The sequence below is a fragment of the Crinia signifera genome, chromosome 1 (genome assembly GCF_055691185.1).
Source record: "Crinia signifera chromosome 1, ASM5569118v1, whole genome shotgun sequence".
Classification (NCBI taxonomy): domain Eukaryota; kingdom Metazoa; phylum Chordata; class Amphibia; order Anura; family Myobatrachidae; genus Crinia; species Crinia signifera.
The window spans coordinates 127,146,871-127,169,350 of NC_139217.1; the positions used below are offsets into that span (position 1 = coordinate 127,146,871).

The 22,480-nt window shown below is 46.0% G+C and overlaps 1 protein-coding gene across 2 annotated transcripts in view; it reads left to right on the top strand.

Moving 5' to 3' along the window:
* Positions 1-331: 331 nt before the first annotated feature.
* The window catches only part of INPP4B (inositol polyphosphate-4-phosphatase type II B), a 512,352-nt gene continuing 490,203 nt past the window's right edge, over positions 332-22,480 (top strand). For both annotated transcript variants that reach the window (XM_083173210.1, XM_083173202.1), the window contains exon 1: positions 332-1,107. In XM_083173210.1, coding sequence (XP_083029336.1) covers positions 1,011-1,107 — 97 coding nt within the window. In that variant the 5' untranslated portion in view covers positions 332-1,010. The remainder of the gene's footprint in view (positions 1,108-22,480) is intronic.

A 22,480-nucleotide genomic window follows, 5' to 3' on the forward strand; every position in this document is an offset into this window, starting at 1 on the left:
CCCTGAAATGAATAGTGAATTTACATAGACTGATCTTATTATAAACCGCAGAGCATTGTAAAGTACAATTTAATGTCTTTCTAAAACCATGACAAAGGAAAATATGAAATGGGGGAGATTTCCATGCCAGAGGCTAGTTACTTTGCATTTCAATAGTAACTCCTGCAAGGGGCAGCTGCTGGCTGTCACTTGTATTATTTGTGTCTTAATGAATATAGGCCTGTTTCAAGTCTTTTAAATATGGCTCATTAACTTTGGCAGACTGATTATCTCCCCTGCAAGTGAAAGAAGAAGAATGTATTTGCTGTCATTTTCTAGCTTGCTGCACAGCTTTCCCAGAAGGTCAGTCATGAAGCATCCCTGACTTGTCTCAGGTATAATAGCAGCAGACATCCTGGACAGTGATGAGGTCTGCAGCTCCCCTGTTTAACCTATTGCCTCCTGACAGAAGCCCTGTGTCATGCTAAGTGATCTAATGAGCTGCGTCGTGACAGGGATATATGGGGGAGCTTAGCAGTAAGGACGGGGCTAATAGAGAGGGGCAGCATTCCTCCTCTGTTCCCTTGGTCAGATTGCTGCTGCTGCTGGACTGAATTATTGGTAAAGTTTGCAGCTGCCTCATTACAATAGTGTGTCTGCCGGCAGAGCTGCAGCATCTGTAGCAAGGAAGGATTCCACATTCCAGTTTGATCATTCCGCCACCTAGTTTTGCAATGCATTAATTGCTCTGTACAGCTCGGACGTAAGGAGAAGCAACAGGGGACTCATCATTCCGGAGAGGAAAGCTAGATGTATAATGGTCTGTAATAAGCCCAGCATCACTTCAGCTGCTCACTGCTACTACCTGCCCATTCCCTGGCTCAGGGCTGGCTGAAGCAGCATCGCACAGGGGAGGAAGGGCTGTTCCGCCAAGTCACGGGGAAAGGAGACGGCGAGTAGTGGCCAGTGGCAGCCGGACAGGATACTCTGCTGCACAGGAGAACTGCCACCAAGCTCAGACACCTCTGATCATGGAGATAAAGGAGGAAGCCTCTGATGCAGCCCAGGAGCTTATTGCTACGGCAGCGGCTATGGGAGAGGAGAAGTCTATGGTGTCAGGATGTGCAAGTAAGTACAGCAGCTCCATTGCCATGCTGTTATTCCTGCCTGCCACAGCATGCAATGTATGTGTATTATATGATTGTGAGCACACTCATCGGATCTGTAGGTCTGTAGTAAGTGGGTGGCAGTGCAGCTGATGAGCAGGGCTATGCTGCTGACAGCAGGTCTGGTTAGAGTGACACCACAGAGTGACAGGTGCATGGTCCTTGGAAAAGGAAAGACAGACCAATGGTCTACACTAATACATACTAGTTATTAAAATGATTGAGTAATATTAATCTATCTATCTATCTATCTATCTATCTATCTATCTATCTATCTATCTATCTATCTATCTATCTATTTATCTATCTCATCCACTAAGCTTCATACACAAGGTTTCACCTGGTTCTCCTACCCTGCTCCCTTTTCCCCCATCTTTCCCAGTAAACAGATTAAGTTACTGATGTTAAATATGCGTCTTGGAACTGTGTACATTGGTAATCTCAGGGTAGCTCTGTTGGGGAAATTGGAGCAGTGTCTCCAGTAGTGACACATGTCTCATGTTTTATTCTTACTTACAGTATAAACTTATATGTTCTATTAGTTGCATCCTAGTATAAACTGATGCTTCACAGCTTAGCTCTTCTGCCATGGTTGGGTATGCAAACTTTGTCATGATGTTCTTATGAAGACTTATTTTTTTTCAGGCATAACAACATGATCTAGGATGGTTGTGGTATTTTTAATTAGAATAATATCACCCTATACTATAGTACCATTTGAATGAATCAAATTAAGTTATTACATACAGTAGTCCTTTATAGAATAGCTGCACTTCCAATGAGTATGATTTTACAGGAGCTGTCTCCTGGTGTGAGCAATAGCAGGTACTGTAGTAATCCGGTGTCTCTTTGCATTACCTTAGTCCATCCCATAAGTTCATACTGCAGTGTACATGATCTAGAGCAGTGATGGCTAACCTTGACACTCCAGCTGTTGTACACATCCCATCATGCCCCGCTACAGTTTTACTATTTGGCCATGCTAAAACTGATGCAGGGCATGCTGGGATGTGTAGTTCAACAACAGCTGGAGTGTCAAGGTTAGCCATCACTGCTCTAGAGCTCCTAATGTTTTCTGTACCTCATTTGTCACAGTTCTCAGTACTGTAAAGTTATTATTTGTAAACTTCTGTAATCTAATTAGTAATGTAACCCTTTCGTTGCTGGTTGGCAGGCCCATTGTTATTCAGCCCCCAAGCCAGTGCTGACAGCACTTATTTCGTAGAATTTGGCATCCCTTAAATGATTCGGCTTGATGGATGTTTGTTACTAACCGTTTATTTCCTACCAACATATGTGTGACTAAATGACGATAATTATATTTTTTCCAACGCTCTGACTATATCTTTGCTTTGCACATTTTGTTTTAATTCGGTCTTAGTCCCGTTTTTTATCCAGTGTCCATAGCAACACACTTTGGCAGTGGGAGACAGACATCAAGCTACTGGGTCCAAACACTTTTGTTTCCAGTAGTAGATCATACGCGACTTGTCTGGAGGTTTTTTGTTTTGTTTGTATCTGGAATTGGATAGCTATGCTGTGGGGTATTTTGCAGCTCCATTCAGGAATATTTAACTACCTACGGTGAATTTGTAAAAGTTGGGAATGGAAATGAATTCTGCATATGTTGCCAGGTGGTGCATGTACCAGATTTGACTTAAGTATCATTTATGAGGTTTTAATTGTTTGTTGTTGGGTTTTGCTCTTTTTATAGCACAAAAATACACAGAACATTACACAACAAGGTGAACTAATGCAGACTATTACATTACTTATGGAGCTAACTAATTATGGTTCCAGGTGCAACGTGAATTTTTTCTCTGCAACTCTAAGCAAAAAAAATATATAGTCAATCTATAACTAGAGTAGAAAATCTCATTAGTATTGTCTGTGAAATTACTTGTTCTAAAGTGAAAATGGGGCTATTATCATTAGGACACTCGTCCGATGACTCAGCATAGACCAAACGTCAGTGGGTATGGGTCATTAGATACACAGCAAGTAGGTCGACAAGCATTAGGTTGACACCACTAGGTCGACATGCAGGAAGGTTGACATGACTGAAGTTTGACATGGAGGAACGTCGACATGACTGAAGGTCAACATAGGTTAGGTCAACAGGGTCATTAGGTTGACAAAAGTATAAGGTCAACATGGGGAAGGTCGACAGTCCAAAGATCGACATGGGTATTTTCACAGTTTTTTTACCCGAATGTTGACACAGTTGTCATGGGCACTGAAACATAACACTGCGTCCCCTCGCATGGCTCGCTGCGCTCACCATGCTTCGGGCACAGTGCCTTGCTGCGCTCGCCATGCTTCGGGCACAGTGCCTTGCTACGCTCGGCACACTATTTTTTTCTCCCACCACGCCCTAGTGGATGGTAGGGCATGAAATACCGCCTGCCGGCACATGTTGGCTTTAAAAAACTGTGAAAAACCCCATGTTGACCTAATGTTTGTGTCGACCTAATGACCCTGTTGACCTAACCCATGTCTACTTCCCCCCATGTTGACCTTCAGTAATGTCAACCTTCCTGCATGTCGACATAGTGGTGTCAACCTAATGCTTGTTGACCTTATTCTTGTTGACCAAATGACCGTATCCCACTTCAGTAGCTTTAAACGAATTACAGTATGTTTTTATTTTTATTTTTTGAGTACTGTATATTAAAAATAGTTCACTTTATGGTTGTTATCATTCACGCTACAGTTGTGCCAATCAGGGAATAGATGTATACTGATTAGACTCTTTTTATTTAAACACAGAGACGTGCCTTGATGGTGGAGTATTATGCTAATAGTAACAGTTTAGGAGTAATTCTCATTCTCCTGGACCACATGACTCCTAATAAATATCACTACACCACTACTCTCTCTGTGACTGTTTAAATACTTATTTAACAATGAAAAAGTGTGTGTATACACATATATATATATATATATATATATATATATATACCAGTATATATATGTTTTTTTCCTATGGCCCTTGAAAATGAACCTTTATCTCAGTAGGAGGGGGGGGGGGGGGGGTCTCACAATAAGTTTGTGATAAACCAACAGGCGATGTTATGAGACTAGAGCACCGCCTGGGGCTTTCGCACTGCAGAAAACAATAGGTCAACCTATTACTCGGCAGGCATGATCACCATCCAGTCATGTGATAGCTTGCCACATACAGTAGACTGTGTAAATGGCCTGTGCTCATTCTGTGAAATCAGAACTACTAGAAAGGACTCCCATGGTGAAATGAGATTTATCAGAAGAGCTGTATGTGACCCCTGGCTGTCTGGTGTCAGTCCATGATATGACATATGATATGTTATAGACAGACAAACATGCAATGCTATACTAATGAAAACAATACAACTACACCCCCGTGATGTAAATCAGTGAAGTCAAATAACAAGTCTACATTAATGATCCAAACAGGAAAAGAAAATGAGCACAAAGTAGCTTGGAACTGATAATGGGTTGGATAAAGCAATAGGATTAATGTGTACTACACACAGCATACAGTATGTTGAAGTAAAATGTGCCGTAGTCCCTAGTCTAGTACCTGAAATAAACACCACATGTAAAGATCTTCACAAAACTTAGATCTTCGCAAAAATATAAAAAATATTGTTACACGTTCAATACATAAAACTTTTATATTAATGTTGCTGCATTGTCTTATCTACCCCAATGCTGCATCATGTACCATTATAGGCATATACAGTACAATGCTGTTTTGTATATGCTTCTCTATGCCTTGAGGTTTTTTGTTTTGTTTTGTTTTTATAATACAGTATGTTTTAATGATGCGTTATATTTTATTATTTGCTAGGCGTGGGTTCTGCTGTTATTTTAGTCTTGGTGTTTCCTGTTCTTTAGTACATGTTTGCTGGCCTATAATAAAGAATGTCACACAGTGTTCCTTAGGAAAGTTGCAAACCAAAACAAGCTTTGTTATAGTGTCAAATAGGGTGATTCTGTTCTGTGTTTGAAATATAATGTATCAGTGAATGTATGAGACCTAGGGGTAGATTTATTAACATTCGATCAGGGGAATATGCGCTATCCCCGTGCGTTAAGGCAGGGGATAGCGTTTCCCCTGATCTCTGACACCCATTGAGCGGGTGTCTAACGTGCGGCAGTGTGTGGCAGGAGGCATAGTGCAGGGACGATATTTCATACTGCGCGCCTGCCTCCTGCCTAATTTATAAACGGTCAGCATCGCTGACCGCTCCACCGCCTGCATCTATCGACTTTGACAGCTGCAGGCGGCGATGCCCTATGCCCACAGCAGGGACAGCGCTGTCCCTGCTGCAGGCTCTGAGCTGCGCTGGTGATCTCGCGAGAGCAGCGAGATCCCACGCATGCGCAGTGCACTGGCTGGTGGAAAGTCTTCAGGAGGAGGTATAACCGGAGGGGGGAGTTAGCGTTAATACATCTTGTCGGTCTCCCCTCCTGCTTCGCCTCGCTAATGGGACGAAGCAGGAAGTGTTATAGCAGCGCCCTACCTCCTAGTTCATAATCTTTATTCATTACTACAGTATGTGTCAGCTTAGACATGCTTAAAAAGAATGCGGCGGGGAGGGTGGCTTGAGTTTGCATATCGAGAGGAAGTGACTTAGGAGGTGGCTGCAGGTTTATATAAAGACTACTGTGCGCCTGAGCTCTTCCATCTCCCTTGCCCCTGCTGATGCATTGACATGCAGGGGGGTTTGAACATACTTGCAAACCTCCCTGCGTGCACGTATGGATGTATTTAGCGAGAATTTCAGGGGCTCGGTGCAGGCTCGTGCCCCCCTGGTGGCTAATGCCCGGCGGCCAATGACTCCATTGCCTCAGGGAGTTACCCCACTGTTCATAACTACTGAGGACATGATATGTAACTGGCACTACTGAGGACATGATACGTAACTGGCACTAATGAGAAAATGATATGTAACTGGCACTACTGAGGACATGATATGTAACTGGCACTACTGAGGATATGATATGTAACTGGCACTACTGAGGACATGATATGTAACTGGCACTACTGAGGACATGATATGCAACTGGCACTACTTAGGACATCTGTAACAGCACTACTGAGGACATGATATGTAACCGCCACTAAATTTGTGCAAGAAAATGTTTACTTAGCATTCAAATTCAGTGCCTGAGATAGTACACAAACTTTGTTTCATGTTTTGAAACCTTGTTTTATGCACAAATAAAATATATATGTGTGTATTTCATGTGTTTGATGTGTTGTCTATATAATAAGTTGAAGAGTGTGTGTGTGCGTTTCTGTTGCATTGCGGACACACCGTGGCACTCAGAGCCACCAAATTCAGCATCAAGATACCACTGGACCCGGTGGTGTGCACCTCAAAGCCGTTTTTGGGAAATTTCACTTAGAATTTAAAAAAAACACCAAGTTTTAATTTCCCTTCATTGATGATCTGGGAAAAAGATCGACGATCTGGGAAACCGTTGACGAATGAACATCTACACACCTGGGGATGAGATAAATGCGCGTTTTTTTTATCGCACCACTTCGCCCTTTTTCAAATCGCAAGATTGGGCCATTTTTCGCATATTTAATGAGATGCGAAAAACGGGCCAAATAGTGCGAATAGGTGCGAGGTGGTGCGATGTCTTTAGTTCTGAAAATGTGCGATTTTCATGTCTGAAAATCGCACGTTTGCAGGAAAGCGCAAAATAAAATAAAAAAACGAGCGCGGGGTCCCCCGCCAGAGCATAACCAGCCCCGGGCTCATTGAGCCGGTGCTGGAGACATAAAATCAGGGTCCCCGACAAATAGGGGTCCACTTGATTTAATGAAACCAGGCTCAAGGTCCGGCGCTGGTTCCCAAAATACGGGGGACAAAATGACTAGGGGTCCCCCCTATTTTAAGAACCAGCACCGGACCCAACCAGCCAGCAGGGTAATGCCACAGCCGGGGGACACTTATTATATAAGGTCCCGCGGCCAAAGCATTAACCCCGTGGCTGGTCAGCATGGGCAGGGGTCCTGGGGAAGTGGGGACCCCCCCAATGAAGGGGTCCCCCCCTCCAGGACTTACCAGCCCATGCTGAAAGTCCGGGGCTGTCCCCGATGCCCCTGGGCGGTGGGCATCGGGCTGATGGATTGTGTAAAAAAAAGAAGATAAACTATTGTTTTCTACTGGTGAACTATGAGTCCCAGCAAGCCTACCCCGCATGCTGGGACTTGGAGAACCACAAGTCCCAGCATGCGGGGCATTAAAGGGCCCGCTGGCACTTGTAGTTCTACAGTACAAAAAATAGTTAAATAAAACACACTGACACCCTGAAAAATAAAAGTTTAATACACACATAACACACACACACTGATACTTACCTACCTTGAGCCCGTAGGTCGGTCCCTGGATCCTGGGTCCGGGCTCCGGGGCTCCAGGGCTGAAGAGTCCGGTTCCGGGGCCCTGGTCCTGGGGCTCCAGGGCTGAAGAGTCCGGTTCCGGGGCCTTGGTCCTGGTTCCGGGGCTGGTCCTGGGGTTCCGGGGCTGGTCCGGGGTCCAGGATCCGATGAAGTCCACAGGGGTACCTGAGGAAGGAAATCCTACTCACCTGGTCCCCGGCGACGACATCGGCATCCTCTCCGGCAGACGCGCTGCTCCCGGCTGCTGTGGTACCCGCTCTCGGACTGAAGAGGCGCAGAGATGTTCATCTTCCGCGCCTCTCCTCAGAATGATTCCATTGGCCAGCTAGCGGCCAATCAGGAGCCGAGAAAGTCGGCTCCTGATTGGCCGCTAGGCAGCCAATAGAATCATCCGGAGGAAAGGCGCAGAAGATGAAAATCTCTGCGCCTCTTCAGTCCGAGAGCGGGTACCACAGCAGCCGCTGTATAATTCGCCCATCAGAACCTGGTCTGATTTTTGGGCGAATTATAGTCACACTTTATACAAATCGCATACCATTAAATATGCGATTTGTATACTTTTCCATGTGAAAACATCTGGATGCGATGTGCTGCGAAAAGCAGCCATCGCATTTCCAGTGTGTCCAACTTGTTGGCAAAAATCGCATTTTTTTCACATTTTCGGAGCTCATTAAATATGCGAAAATGGAAAAAAATGCGATTTCGGCCGTTTTTGCGAAAAAACTCGCAAAAGTCTATTTATCTCACCCCATAGAATGTCACCCCTGATTTCATTGCTGTCATTGAGTATGAATGACACATTCTAACATTATGGTGAAGGCTTTAAACAATTAGGAATAATTGAGGATATACATAGACCACACATCACACACACACGTACACATTGTACACGCACACACACACACAGTACACCACATATGCACACATATATACGTAGTGCACCTCACACACTTACACATTGGACCTGCCAGACCACACAGCAAAACACACACATAATGCACCACATGCAGTACAACACACACCCATATACACTACAACACACACCCAAAAACAGTACAACAAACACACAGAACACACACACTTAAACATTGTGACCAAACTGCTGATGCGGCCCCCAATGAATTTGAGTTTGACACCCCTGCGTTATAGTGTACAATTTACTCAATAAATTGTGAAATAAATATGTGTACATAGAAGTACAATCAAGAAATGAAAGTAGAATTAAAAAATAAATTCTGATTCAAACTGATAATTGTTTGGATGGGGGTCGGTTGCGAAAGAAATCTATAGGTGGAGGGGGGTATGGATATTGGTGGCAGTTGATGAGAATTTTTCACCATAGGGGGATTTCCAATTGGGGTTCATGTGGTCTTTTAGGGACCCCTTTACAATCCCATTGGTCTGCGGTCTCCCTCAGTGATTGACTATCATTAAGGGAAACCGTAGGCTCAAGGAGAAGAGACCTATGGGATTGTAAAGGGTCCCTAAAAGACCAACTGGACCCCAAATGGGAATCCCGCTACGGTGACACTGTGACCGTGACACTGTAGTGAAAATCCCATCAATTGAGGACCCCCCCTGTAGGTGTACCAAACACCAATTATGCCCACAATATCCATACCTATAGCAGTGGCAGGGAGCAGTGAATTTTTAATTAATTATGGCGCAGTAAGCACTCAGCGCCTGTAATTACACACTCTAGAAACTGTACCATTGAAAGTATAGAAATGGAGGTGTGGCCACGTCCCTTTCTGATTTTGTACCGATTTCTGACCCTCAGATGTTGGAGGGTATGTCATAGGTGCTAAATCTCAGGAGTGGATGTGGAATTCATCAACACATACAAGTTATCAACTCACCTGATTTCAACCACACCTGATTTCATTGTCATCATTGAGTATCAATTCAAACACATTCTAACATTATGGTGGAATCTTTAACAAATTACAATCTTAGGTCTTTGGCACAGCATACTGTAAGATTACATTTTTCAGCAATTTTGGAAATAAAAAAAACCCAAGGTTTTCCCGGGCAATGCCGGGCGGGTCAGCTAGTACAACATAAATACAAGATACCTCAACATACATCATTGAAATATAAAAATATTCTGAAATACAGAATAATCCATTATCCGAACTTCTTCTGGTCCTGATAAGGGATACTCAACCTATATTCTCAACCTTATACACTTAGGGGTTCACATTGGGCAGCCTATCCTTTTAATAGAGGAGCACATTACTCAATCCAGTAACAAGTTCATTTAATTTATTTGATCAAGGAAAAAAAACAGAACTGTAATAACATTTCAGACAAGTTTTACAAGCTATAACAGACAGCTATCACAACAAGTAACAAGACATTGGTTCCCCCGGCACACTGAATAGTAATAGTAACCAATCTTGAACACTACATGATAATACAATTCAGAGATATTGGTTACATATACCTGCGCAGGTGTATGACATGCCCCCAAGCCGCGTCAAGGCTTCTCTGTATATTGGGGGTCCCTAGCGCTATATCTAGGTGCAGGGTGTGGCACCCCAAAAACTATCATAAGCTAGAAGGCCCAGCGTGGCATGCCAGTGAGATACTAAGTGTTAATAATTAGTAATAGGAAGCCGAAGCTGTACATAAAGAGAGAGATAAATGAAATGTAATTAAAATAAGAGAGAGATAGTGTTGGTGAGGGAAAAGTGTTAATAGAATGTAAGGGCATGCCGCACTAAAGCCACCCAGCCCAACCAGTCCAGGAGCACCACACCACACCCCACACCACTGTTACCCTAAATTGGGTCTACAATTAGCCAGCAAGGAGCCACATGATAATGGCTCCTTACTTGGTATATCTGAACTAAGAGCTACCTACCTTGGAGCAACCCCAGACTACTCCATGTGGCATATCAGGACCTGCATCTCCGCCTAATACAAGCTCCTCTCTGCCTCTCACAACATACATACAGATAGTGGTAGATGCTCAAATTGGTTCAGTAAAACTTTTCAGATGCATGCAAGGGAGGGGTTAATACTTAGTAAGTAACAAGACATTGGTTCCTCCGGCACACTGAATAGTAATAGTAACCAATCTTGAATACTACATGATAATAGAATTCAGAGATGTTGGTTACATATACCTGCGCAGGTGTATGACATGCCCCCAAGCCGCGTCAAGGCTTCTCTGTATATTGGGGGTCCCTAGCGCTATATCTAGGTGCAGGGTGTGGCACCCAAAAAACTATCATAAGCTAGGAGGCCCAGCGCGGCATACCAGTGAGATACTAAGTGTTAATAATTAGTGATAGGAAGCCGAAGCTATACATAAAGAGAGAGATAAATGAAATGTAATTAAAATAAAAGAGAGATAGTGTTGGTGAGGGAAAAGTGTTAATAGAATGTAAGGGCATGCCGCACTAAAGCCACCCAGCCCAACCAGTCCAGGGGCACCACACCCCACACCACTGTTACCCTAAATTGGGTCTACAATTAGCCAGCAAGGAGCCACATGATGATGGCTCCTTACTTGGTATATCTGAACTAAGAGCTACCTACCTTGGAGCAACCCCAGACTACTCCATGTGGCATATCAGGACCTGCATCTCCGCCTAATACAAGCTCCTCTCTGCCTCTCACAACATACATACAGATAGTGGTAGATGCTCAAATTAGTTCAGTAAAACTTTTCAGGTGCATGCAAGGGAGGGGTTAATACTTAGTAAGTAACAAGACATTGGTTCCCCTGGCACACTGAATAGTTTTAGCAACCAATCTTGAACACTACATGATAATAAAATTCAGACTATCTGTAGCTATCACAACAAAGCAGGAAGAAGCTGGTGGTTGCAATGGAGGCTCGGAGGGCCACGTGATGATCGAGGGCCACCTGTTGCCCATCATTGATCTAAACAGCAAGGCTAGACTTGCCAACTAGCAGTCAGGAGTCAGAGGCAGTAGTATCCTGGCAGATTTTTGAAGGACATTAAATTGTGAACTACAACTTTCATTAACATATTGCTTTTTTCCCAAAACTTATATTGTACATTGCAGGGATAATTATTGTGATGATTGACTTGTTTAGATTTAAAGAGTATCTATTATTAAGATTGGACCTGCCCTTCTGCTGATCACCCTGGAGAGCAGCCATCAAGGAGTGCACCCAGCATTGCCAGTCTAACCTCCTGGGGCACATATCTGTTTTGCTGAGCATGCACATGTACAGAGGAGTAGACTGGTAGCCTTGGGTGCAAGCATTGCCAGGCATAGCTCTCCTGTGGCCGCACGTCTGCAGTGGCGTTAGTTCTAAACTTTTGGCATCCTGCATACTGAAAGCTCATTTGTGCAGCGATCTACGGCTCTACCAAAAGCGACTTTCTCTGTCACCTCCCCGAGTGCCTTTTCATTTTCAAATACAATAGGAATGCTGGAGTCAGTGGCGTAACTATGGAGGGTGCAGGGGATGCAGCTGCTATGGGGCCCGGCCGTTTGGGGGGCCTGTGAGCCCAGCAGGCAATCCCCCACACCCTTTGTTTACTGATCCCTTTTATCATAGGTGGCGATGTTGCCTGCTTGCCGCACTTCCTGTGTGACTGTGCAGTGTAGAGGTGCGGCGGCAACGGGCTACTATCGCCGGCATCCAGACAGGGAGTGTGCTGTCACTGTGCGCCGTGCGGGGAGCCAGCACTGTCAGCGATACGCTGTGGCTGCGTAATGTAAAGGGACTCGCAAGATGATGATGTGATCATCCTGCGAGTCATGGGGTAGCTCCGCAGCGGCACGGCACAAGTGCATCGCACCCCACCGCACAATCTGAGCAGGTTAGTCACATAGTCCCCGGACAGCACTACTACATGTCAGTGTGAGTCCTGGGGGGGGGGGACTGCAGCCAAGCACCTGCTGTTTCTACCTTCTTGATCACATCATGCACAATCTGTCCCTACTCTGCCCCTACTTCCGTGTCCACTTTGTCCCATCTCCATGCCCCTGCCTCTGTGCACCCTCTTCCTCCATGCCCTCCTCTGGCTCCATGCCCCCTGTCTCCATTGCCATGCCCCCTCTTTCTCCATGCCCACTCTTTCTCCATGCCCCCTCAGTCTCCATACCCCTCTTTGTCTACATGCCTCCCTATCTCCATCGCCATGGCCCCTCTTCCTCCATGCCCCCTCTGTCTCCATGCCCCCCTGTCTCCATTGCCATGCCCCTTCTTCCTCCATGCCCCCTCTGTCTCCATGCCCCCATGTCTCAATCGTCATACCCACCCTGCCCTTGCCTCAGTGCCCCCTTTGCTCTTGCCTTTGTGTCCCCTCTGTCCTTTCCTCTGTGCCCCCTCTTTCTGTCTCTGTACACCCCCTCTGTCTTCATGCCCCTTTTACCTCTATCTCCATGTCACCTCTATCTCCATACCACCTCTGTCTCCATACCCCTTCTGCCTGTCTCTACGTTTCAGCTGTCCCTCTCTGTCTCTACATTCCAGCTGTCCCTCTCTGTCTCTACATTCCAGCTGTCCCTCTCTGTCTCTACGTTCCAGCTGTCCCTCTCTGTCTCTACGTTCTAGCTGTCCCTCTCTGTCTCTACGTTCCAGCTGTCCCTCTCTGTCTCTACGTTCCAGCTGTCCCTCTCTGTCTCTGCGTTCCAGCTGTCCCTCTCTGTGTCTTTAGGTCCCTGCTGTCTTTCTCTACATCCCCACTGCCTTTCTCTCTGTCTCTACTTCCGCTGCCACTCTCTGTCTAATCACACTACACTATCCACACCTCATGTGCGAAACAAGCTTTACCAGTGAGGTGCAGTCAGCTAAGGCAGAACCTCTCCTGTCAGACTTCAGCGTTTTGTCTCTAAAAATGATGAGAAAAATACAAAGGACATTCTGTATGATAAATATATTTTATTAAAATTATTTTTAGAGTCAAAACTCTGGAGCAAAAAGATTGACAGATGAGACACTGCCTTACAGTTCAATGTAATGATATCTGTTTGGTTGTTTTAAAATGTGGTGACATTTTGAGAGCAATTTAGAATTCTCGGGCAGCAGAAATAATATTTCACTTCATAAAAACATTAAGCCTAGTAGGCTGTTCACGTTTAAACCCTTGAGTGGTGCGTTTTGCTGGGGCAGGACAAACCTACCAGGGCAGGTTTGTCCTGCCCCAGCAAAACCCACCACAGAGCGTAGGGCTACTCCCCCGTCGCTCCCACCTCCTGTTGCTCCCCCTCATCTCTGCTCCGGTGATCTTACGCCAGAGCTCCCAGGCCCTGACGCTACCCAAGCCGCCATTCACAACAGGTAGCAGGTTTGGGGATGTTTGAGTCGGCTCGGACGGACTCGGTGCCTGAATTCCGAAGCCCCCCGAGCTGCTCTGAACATCCCCAAGCCGACCACCTGCTCACTGCAATGAATGGCGGCAGGGGCGGGGGCAGCGGTAGGAGAGCTCCGGTGTTTACGATCGCTGAAGTGGAGGGGCGAGGTGGAGCGACAGGAGGGGAGGGGGGAGCGAACACTGGTGGGGTGCCCCGAAGAGGTGATGCACCAGTGGTGCACAGCTGCAGGCACCACTGGTACACACCTTCATATCGGTGGTATGCCTGGAAATTTTCCGGGACATCCCAGCTGAGCCAGGAAAATACCCGGGCATACCACTCAAGTGGTTAAAAATATATTTCTATGCACCTTAAACTTGAAAAAGGGTATAGGAAACAGTATTGGGGAAGTGTGCTACAAAGGAGCCAGGATTATTTATCTAGTAAGCCCAGGGAAATTCATGCATTTAAAGGATAAAATGTGTGTTACCTTCTGGTACTTGCACTGAGTGACCAAATCAGAACACCTGGGACTAATACCCCGTTCTCACTGCAGACAAATTCCCGGGTCATGTCGTCCAGGGATTTGCCTTTTAACACAGGTTTTTCTGCAGTGTGAACGGGTCGTATACCCGGATCTCATACACGGGTAAATCCCTTCTTTTTACCCGTGTTTGAGATCCGGGTATGCAGACACGGGTTGACCCATTCACACTGCAGAAAAACCCATGTTAAAAGGCAAATTACCGGGTAGAACTTATTCACCCGGGAATTTGCCTTGCAGTGAGAACGGGGGTCCGTTCCTGCAGTCACCGGCATTTTAATCCCGGGGAAATGCCGTGAGAACACAGTATTATTGTCTCTTAAAGGCAAGGAGGGGGTGTCAATTTGGAAGGGGGAGGAGAAATATGTTCAGTCCATTTGTGTGACTGATGCCAGTAATGGCTGGTGACTAGGGTGTAGGTCTCTGTTTGTATGTGGCTGGGCTTCGAACATCATATTCTGCTAAAGTTACTGTTCTGTGGTCATCAAAAAAAAAAAAATAGAACAGAGGTGAAGGAATTTAGAATCAGTGTGTTTGCTTCCACTACAAGGCTGCCTTTCCACAGTATGTACAGTACATTTAGTGATTTGCTTTGAGAGTTGTTCTTTCCTGGGTGGCTACCTACTTCTCTCAGAGCATCCTTTCTATGTAACCACTGACAAGGCTCGGAGAGGGATTATGACCCTGGAAGTGAGGAAATATCAATGTAGGGAAACTCTTGAACTGGGTCTCTGAGCTTGCATATACAGTGTAGTACTTGCCTCTTACGAGTGTAGGGGAAAAAAAATCATTTTATGCTTTCATTTTGTAAAATTGTATTACTCAAAAGTGACAGGTTCTCGTTAATGTTTAAGTTACAGGGCAAATATTGTGTATAACATGTTTCCCTTTTTGACAGTACAAGTGAAGTTCTTGTAAAAAAGACTGAAAATAACCTGGAATTTTTTTTTTTTTTAAGCATCTATGTTTATCCAGTGGCGGCTCCTGCCTTTAGACTTAAGGGGGCCTGCAATTGCCTGGGTACTGCTCATCGCAAATGGAACACAACATACAGATAATCTACTTAAATCACCTTAAACTATGAAATAAAGTAACCTTGATTTTGATTGCTCTGTACCAGTGTTTTTGTGCATATACTGTAAACAAATGATGTACCCATACGCACACAAACACAGGTACAGAGCAAAATACACACTTTGAATAACTTTAATATTAATTAAAGTACAGAAAATTATACTCCTGTTAAAGATCTACACACAAACTATAATTTAAATAAATATTATTCACAGAGGCTCAAAAATTATAAAAAGAAAATAAGTTCCATGCACCTCTCTGGTACAATGCATACCTTCCTTCAGCTGCATCACACTGACTCACTGAAGTCTGGGCAGGCTCACTGCAGAGGATTTGCTTCTGCTGGGCTGCACAGACAGCAGCCCATAGAAGCACTGTAGCTCTGGTGATGTGCACAGAATGGCTTCCTGCTGGAAAGCTATTGCTGTCATCGCTCCATGTACTGGCAGCCCAAGTGGAGAAGGAATTTTCAGTCCTCTGTATAGTGGGCAGCAGGGGCGTAACTAGAACTTTGTGGGCCCCATAGCAAGATTTATAATGGGGCCCCCCTACCTCAGCTCTCTACCAGTGCACACCGTTTGTGGCCACCATTAGTGGGAACAGTAGAAAATGTGCCCCTCCAATAGATATTTTAAAAATAAATAAAGAATGCACACATTATAAAAAAAGGTGTGTGGCTTTATGTGACACACCGCAATCCCCCTCACACATTATGTGACACACCGCAAAGCCCATTACACATTATGTGACACACCGCAATGCCCTTCACACATTATGTGACACACCGCAAAGCCTATTACACATTATGTGACACACCGCAAAGCCCATTACACATTATGTGACACACCGCAAAGCCCATTACACATTATGTGACACACCGCAAAGCCCATTACACATTATGTGACACACCGCAATGCCCATTACACATTATGCGACACACCACAATGCCCATTACACATTATGTGACACACCGCAAAGCCCATTACACATTATGTGACACACCGCAAAGCCCATTACACATTATGTGACACACTGCAAAGCCCATTACACATTATGTGACACACCGCAATGCCCATTACACATTATGTGACACACCGCAAAGCCCATTACACATTATGTGACACACCGCAAAGCCCATTACACATTATGTGACACACCGCAAAGCCCATTACACATTATGTGACACACCGCAAAGCCCATTACACGTTATGACACAACGCAAAGCCCATTACACATTATGTGACACACCGCAAAGCCCATTACACATTATGTGACACACCGCAAAGCCCATTAAACATTATGTGACACACCGCAAAGCCCATTAAACATTATGTGACACACCGCAATGCCCCTCACACATTATGTGCCACACCGCAATGCCCATTACACATTATGTGCCACACCGCAATGCCCATTACACATTATGTGACACACCGCAATGCCCATTACACATTATGTGACACACCGCAATGCCCATTACACATTATGTGACACACCGCAATGCCCATTACACATTATGGGACACACCGCAAAGCCCATTAAACATTATGTGACACACCGCAATGCCCCTCACACATTATGTGCCACACCGCAATGCCCATTACACATTATGTGCCACACCGCAATGCCCATTACACATTATGTGACACACCGCAATGCCCATTACACATTATGTGACACACCGCAATGCCCATTACACATTATGTGACACACTGCAAAGCCGATTATATTATGCAAGTTACAAACTTACCAACGGTCTTTCATCTTCTGTCCCACGCTGCTCCTCAGGCACCGCGGCTCCTCTCTGCGTCACAGGGTATGAGAGGCCTGTACACCATCACCTTACTGGTGGGCAGTACATGTAGGAGCATGGGGGTCCATTTAATAATGTGACAATAGCAGGAGTGTGTGTGTGTGTGTGTGGGTGGCAGGTGTGCAAGCTGCTGCAGGGCCACTATCAGGTGGACAAATGGGACTAGTGTCTCAGACCCAAATACCTAAGCATGACAGAATAGTGGACCCAGAACTCCTGAACTCAAGCAGCGCTGCGGAATTTTGAATTTGCCGCTCTCCTGAAGTAAATCACAGCTCACAGACCGGCAGCCAATTAGGAGTGACTGCCGATCTGTGAGCTGTGATTAGCTCACAGACAGCGGCAGATTAAAGATGCCGCTGCGCTGTCTCTAGATAGAAGTTTGTCACTAGTGGGGGTGAGCATGAGTAGTGGGGGTGATGGTAACACTAGTTGCCGGGAAGCACAGCGGGTGTAGGCAGCGGGGAGAGTATGGACGGCAGCCGGAGGGAGGCTCAGGGAGGTATTGGCGGGGACCGTTTCCGCAGCGGGTGTAGGCAGCGGGGAGAGTATGGACGGCACTGCAGCCGGAGGGAGGCTCAGGGAGGGAGTGGCGGTGTCCGTCACCGCAGTGGGTGTAGGCAGCGGGGAGAGTATGGACGGCAGCCGGAGGGAGGCTCAGGGAGGGAGTGGCGGGGACCGTCACCGCAGTGGGTGTAGGCAGCGGGGAGAGTATAGACGGCAGCCGGAGGGAGGCTCAGGGAGGGAGTGGCGGGGACCGTCACCGCAGTGGGTGTAGGCAGCGGGGAGAGTATGGACGGCAGCCGGCGGGAGGCTCGGGGAGGTAGTGGCCGCGGTGAGCGGCTGTGTCTCTCTGGACACAGCCACCACCATCTTCACTGTAAAGATTTCTCCCTCGGCCGACCCGCGCTGTCAGTCGAGTCCTACTGCCGTTACAGTGCCAGAGCTAGGCACTACTGCAGCAGCAGTCTCTCTTCCGGAGTCATCCCCGCCTCCCGCTCGGCTCCTTACTTTACTATACTTTCCCTCCGGCGAGCAGCTCAGCGCCTCACACAGGCGGCTGCGGCTCCATTAAAAAATAATAAAATACCTAAGCATGGTGCAGGGGTGTGCTTGCTGTCCATCGGGCCCCCCCAGCCGCCGGGCCCCATAGCAGCTGCACCCCCTGCACCCTCGGTAGTTCCGCCACTGGTGGGCAGTAGCAGCTTCCAGTAGGAAGCTACTACATGCTGAACTCCTCCCCACAGGAGAGGAGGTCCCACATGGAGCCTGGTGTTGTGACTCCTGACAGGAAAGACATTTGATCATGTGACACATGAGGACTGGGATAGAGATGGGCAAAACAGGTCACTAGCGAGAGCTGGGACACAGCAGATCAGTCAGTGAAAAGATCCGTATCTTTTAGACGGGTCGACAGTTCACTTTGAAAGAAGGGGTAATTTGTTAATAACAAAGCATATTTTGTCTTACAATCATTTATTCAAATAATTTTTTACTTTTTTTAAAAAAAAACATTGAGCTGAACAAATTAGAACATACATAACCGAGTAAAACACTGATCGATGGCTGGGTGCAGAATCGACATCGATGGCAACCATCGATGGCATCTGCACCGATGGCCATCCCTAGCAGCAGCAGCATTATTATTCTTTCTTTTACTTGCAGTCACAGCACTGTACTCAGTCTCCGGAGTCAGTACATCTCAGCTGCCACAGGTGGCAGTGCTGGGATCAGGAAAATGCATTGTAATAGAAAACGAAACTGAAAGTAAAGGAGCGGCGGATCACCTTTTTGGGATCGGCGGCTCAGTCCTTCTTGAATGGGATCCGTCTCAAAGATTTGCTTCGTTCGCAAAGACTGGGAGAGACACAGACAGCCAGCAGAGAGCTCCAGAGGTAGATTCCGCAACCCCCCTCCCCCCTGCGGGTAGAATGCGCACCCCCCTCTTGTGGAGCTCTGATGCTGGCTGTATGTTTTACACTGGAAACTTCCTGGTTTTAACTGGAGGGGCTGCAGTCCTGCAGCCCAATAGCAGGAGCCACCACTGTATTTATCCATTTTGTCATCTAAAATGTATTAAATGTTATTTTATCAATAAAGGATCACATACTGTATAATGAACTTAACTAATGGGAAATATTTAAGTCTCCAGCCTTTTTATGCTATATGTGTTTATAAAAGACAGAGGACCGGATTTTGGTCCAGTCTACCATATAGGAGGGGACTAAGATTCCTTACATACAACAGCCTCATTATGAGGTCGTAGACATTCTGGAAAATAGACACAGATATAAACTTTTCTAAATTCTCCATCTGCAGCATCCATATGTTTTCTTTCCATTTCACATGATTTATTTCCTGCATTCTCATAAGTCATAGGGGAAAATTTACTAAAATCGAATGGGTACGAATGCAATCCACAGTATTCGGCTGTTACAAATGGCTATGCCATCTATTGAACACGGTTGTATGCAGCCGTAGTGTTCTCTCTGACCTGCAGATTTACCATCATTAGTGCTTGTAAATTCGAATACGAATTCACCCGTCAAATAGAACATGTTTTTGGTTAGTATTTGACTGAAGCCTGCATGGATAGTCAGTCAGATATATATTTATAATTTAAAAAAAACGGCGTGGGGTCCCTTCATCCAGCTATAACCTGCCTCAAGCTCATTGAACTGGTCCTAGTTTTAGAGATTCTGGGGGCAAAAAAACTGGGGTCCCCCTTTTCGATAACCAGCACCAGGTTCATGGGCCGGTCCTGGTTCGCAAAATCCAGGGGATAAAGAGAGTAGGGATCCTCTGTATTTTGATAACCAGCACCGGGCCCGAACATTCTGCAGGTAAATGCACAGCCGGGGGAAACGTTTTAAATAAGTTCCCCTGGCCAAAAGCATTAACCCCTACACAGACCGGGGACCCTGGGAGAGTGGGGAATCCAATAAAGGGGCCCCCTCCAGGCTATCCCCTGCCCGGGCTGAAGCCCAGGGCAGTTCCCGGTTCCCCTGGGCAGTGGGCACTGGGCTGATAGCCATATTGGCAAAAAAAAAAAAAAAGATTCTGAAACTATTGGGTTAAGTTGTGGAACTACAAGTCTCAGCAAGCCTCCCCCGCATGCAGGGACTTGGAAAACCAGAAGTTCCAGCATGCGGGACATTAAAGGGCACACTAGTATTTGTAGTTCTACAACTTAACACCCTAGAAAAATAAAACTTTAATTCATACTACATTCACTCATACTGTACATATGTACCTATAGATTTCAACGTAGGCCAGTCCTCTTTTGCTATAGAATCCATAGGGTACCTGCAGAGATAAATTATACTCTCCATCCAATTTGTCATAGATTGCGTCCTCTTCGGTCCATGTAGGCATCCAGGGGTTAAAAACAAACCAATATCCTGACACCATAACGAGCTGGAGGAGCCCCAAGTGTGTTTACACTTGCGGCTCTGCCCCTGAACTGGGGGACTTGCCAGTGAAGTCCTCCCCCCAGCCAATCCGCAGTGGGCTCCAAGGTTGCTTTGCGGCTGATTGGTTCTTCGCAGCTCCGTAGAAGCTCATGTTAAACATGGGCGTCTGTGGGCAGTTCCCATCATAGACACTCATGTTAAATATGTAACAGTACTAGAGTGCTTGGACTCTAATATGCATGTGCTGAGCTCCGGGTGTGGGAGGCATTTGTTTGTGTATGCAGCCACTTTCACCGATATACTAGTAATAATCCCAGAACATACCAATAAGACAGCACCTCTGTGCGTTCATCATTGAATTCTACATGAACCTCAGCATTATGTACGGCTCTGAATCAGTCCCTAAATGTGCTTCTATAATATATTTATGTGAGGGCTAAACCGATTACATTTATTTTGACTGTATCACATAACCACTGATAATAAGTGAGCATTCATTAAATATCTGTTAAGTGATTAAATAATTTGTAATAATTCTGTGGTATTTGCTATTTCCTTTGCACTGCAGTGTTGCAAATATAACAAAGTCTAGTGACTACAATGACCTTTTATGTCATGTAGGAAATATCACCTTTTACAACAGCTGCTGTTACAGTTTCGGCCAGTGTCTTGTGTCCATGTTTTACATTGATTTAGAGTCAGATGCACTAAACTTCAAAAGTGAGAAAATGGAAAGTGTTAAACAGCCAGCCAATCAGCTCCTTCCTGCCATGTCACAGACTGTGGGGGAGATTCTCTAAGCAAGAAATGCGGTAAAAACCCCGTTATTGGGGTTTTTACCGCATTTTGGGATACTGTAAGCATCCCCTGTCGGGTTAACGGGGCCGGGGGGGCATCACCAGAAAAATCTGGCGATGCCCCATATCCCACCGCCGACCCCCCGCACGGACCCCCGCCGCCCCGCATCGCCCCCTCACCTGTGTCCGAGCAGCACAGCTCTGTGCTGCCCGGACCTGTGACCTCCTCCCTGCACTGATCCTCTTCCGGGTGCAGGGAGGAGGAGAGCCCGGCGCAGCAGCAGCAGCGCCGGGTGTGTGAGGGAGGGGGGAGCCGCCGGGACCTGCTGGGACCCGGCGACTCACACCGCAAAGGACAGCTCTTAACGCAAGAGCTGTCCTTTGCTATAATTATCGCATATGTTAGAACATATGCGATAATTATAAATGCGATGGGCGGCGAAGGGGGGCGGAGATTCTTAGAGAATCTCCCCCTGTGTTTGAAAAATATAAGATAGGAACTGAACTGATTGGGTGGTTGTTTATCACTTTTGAAGATTAGGGCCTTATTCTAGTTCACGCTTTCTGACAAAATCCTTCTTAAGGGCCCTACATACGCAGAGATGTGTGCCAGAGATACATAACGGGAGATTCAGCACAAGAGATTTCACTCTTGTGGCTCATTTCAGACAATGAGCCACATACAGAGAGATTTGTGTCAGAGATTCAAATTGGGAGATTCAGCACGGGAGATTTCAAATCTGTCACAGAAAGTGAAAACACTGCACTTCATCACAAAAATGTTAATATTACTGAACACATCTAGCAAATAACTAATGTCTTCTTTAATAAGTATTCTTTCACCTCCCCTAATATTGCCCCCCCCCCCCCAAAAAAAAAAAAATAATAATAATCATTGGTGGTGGCTAGTGGACCCCCCCCCCCCCCCCCAAAAAAAAAAAATGTAATCATGGTGGCTAGTGGTTCCCCCAGAACCGACCCCCCCCATATGCAAACTTTTAAACGTTGG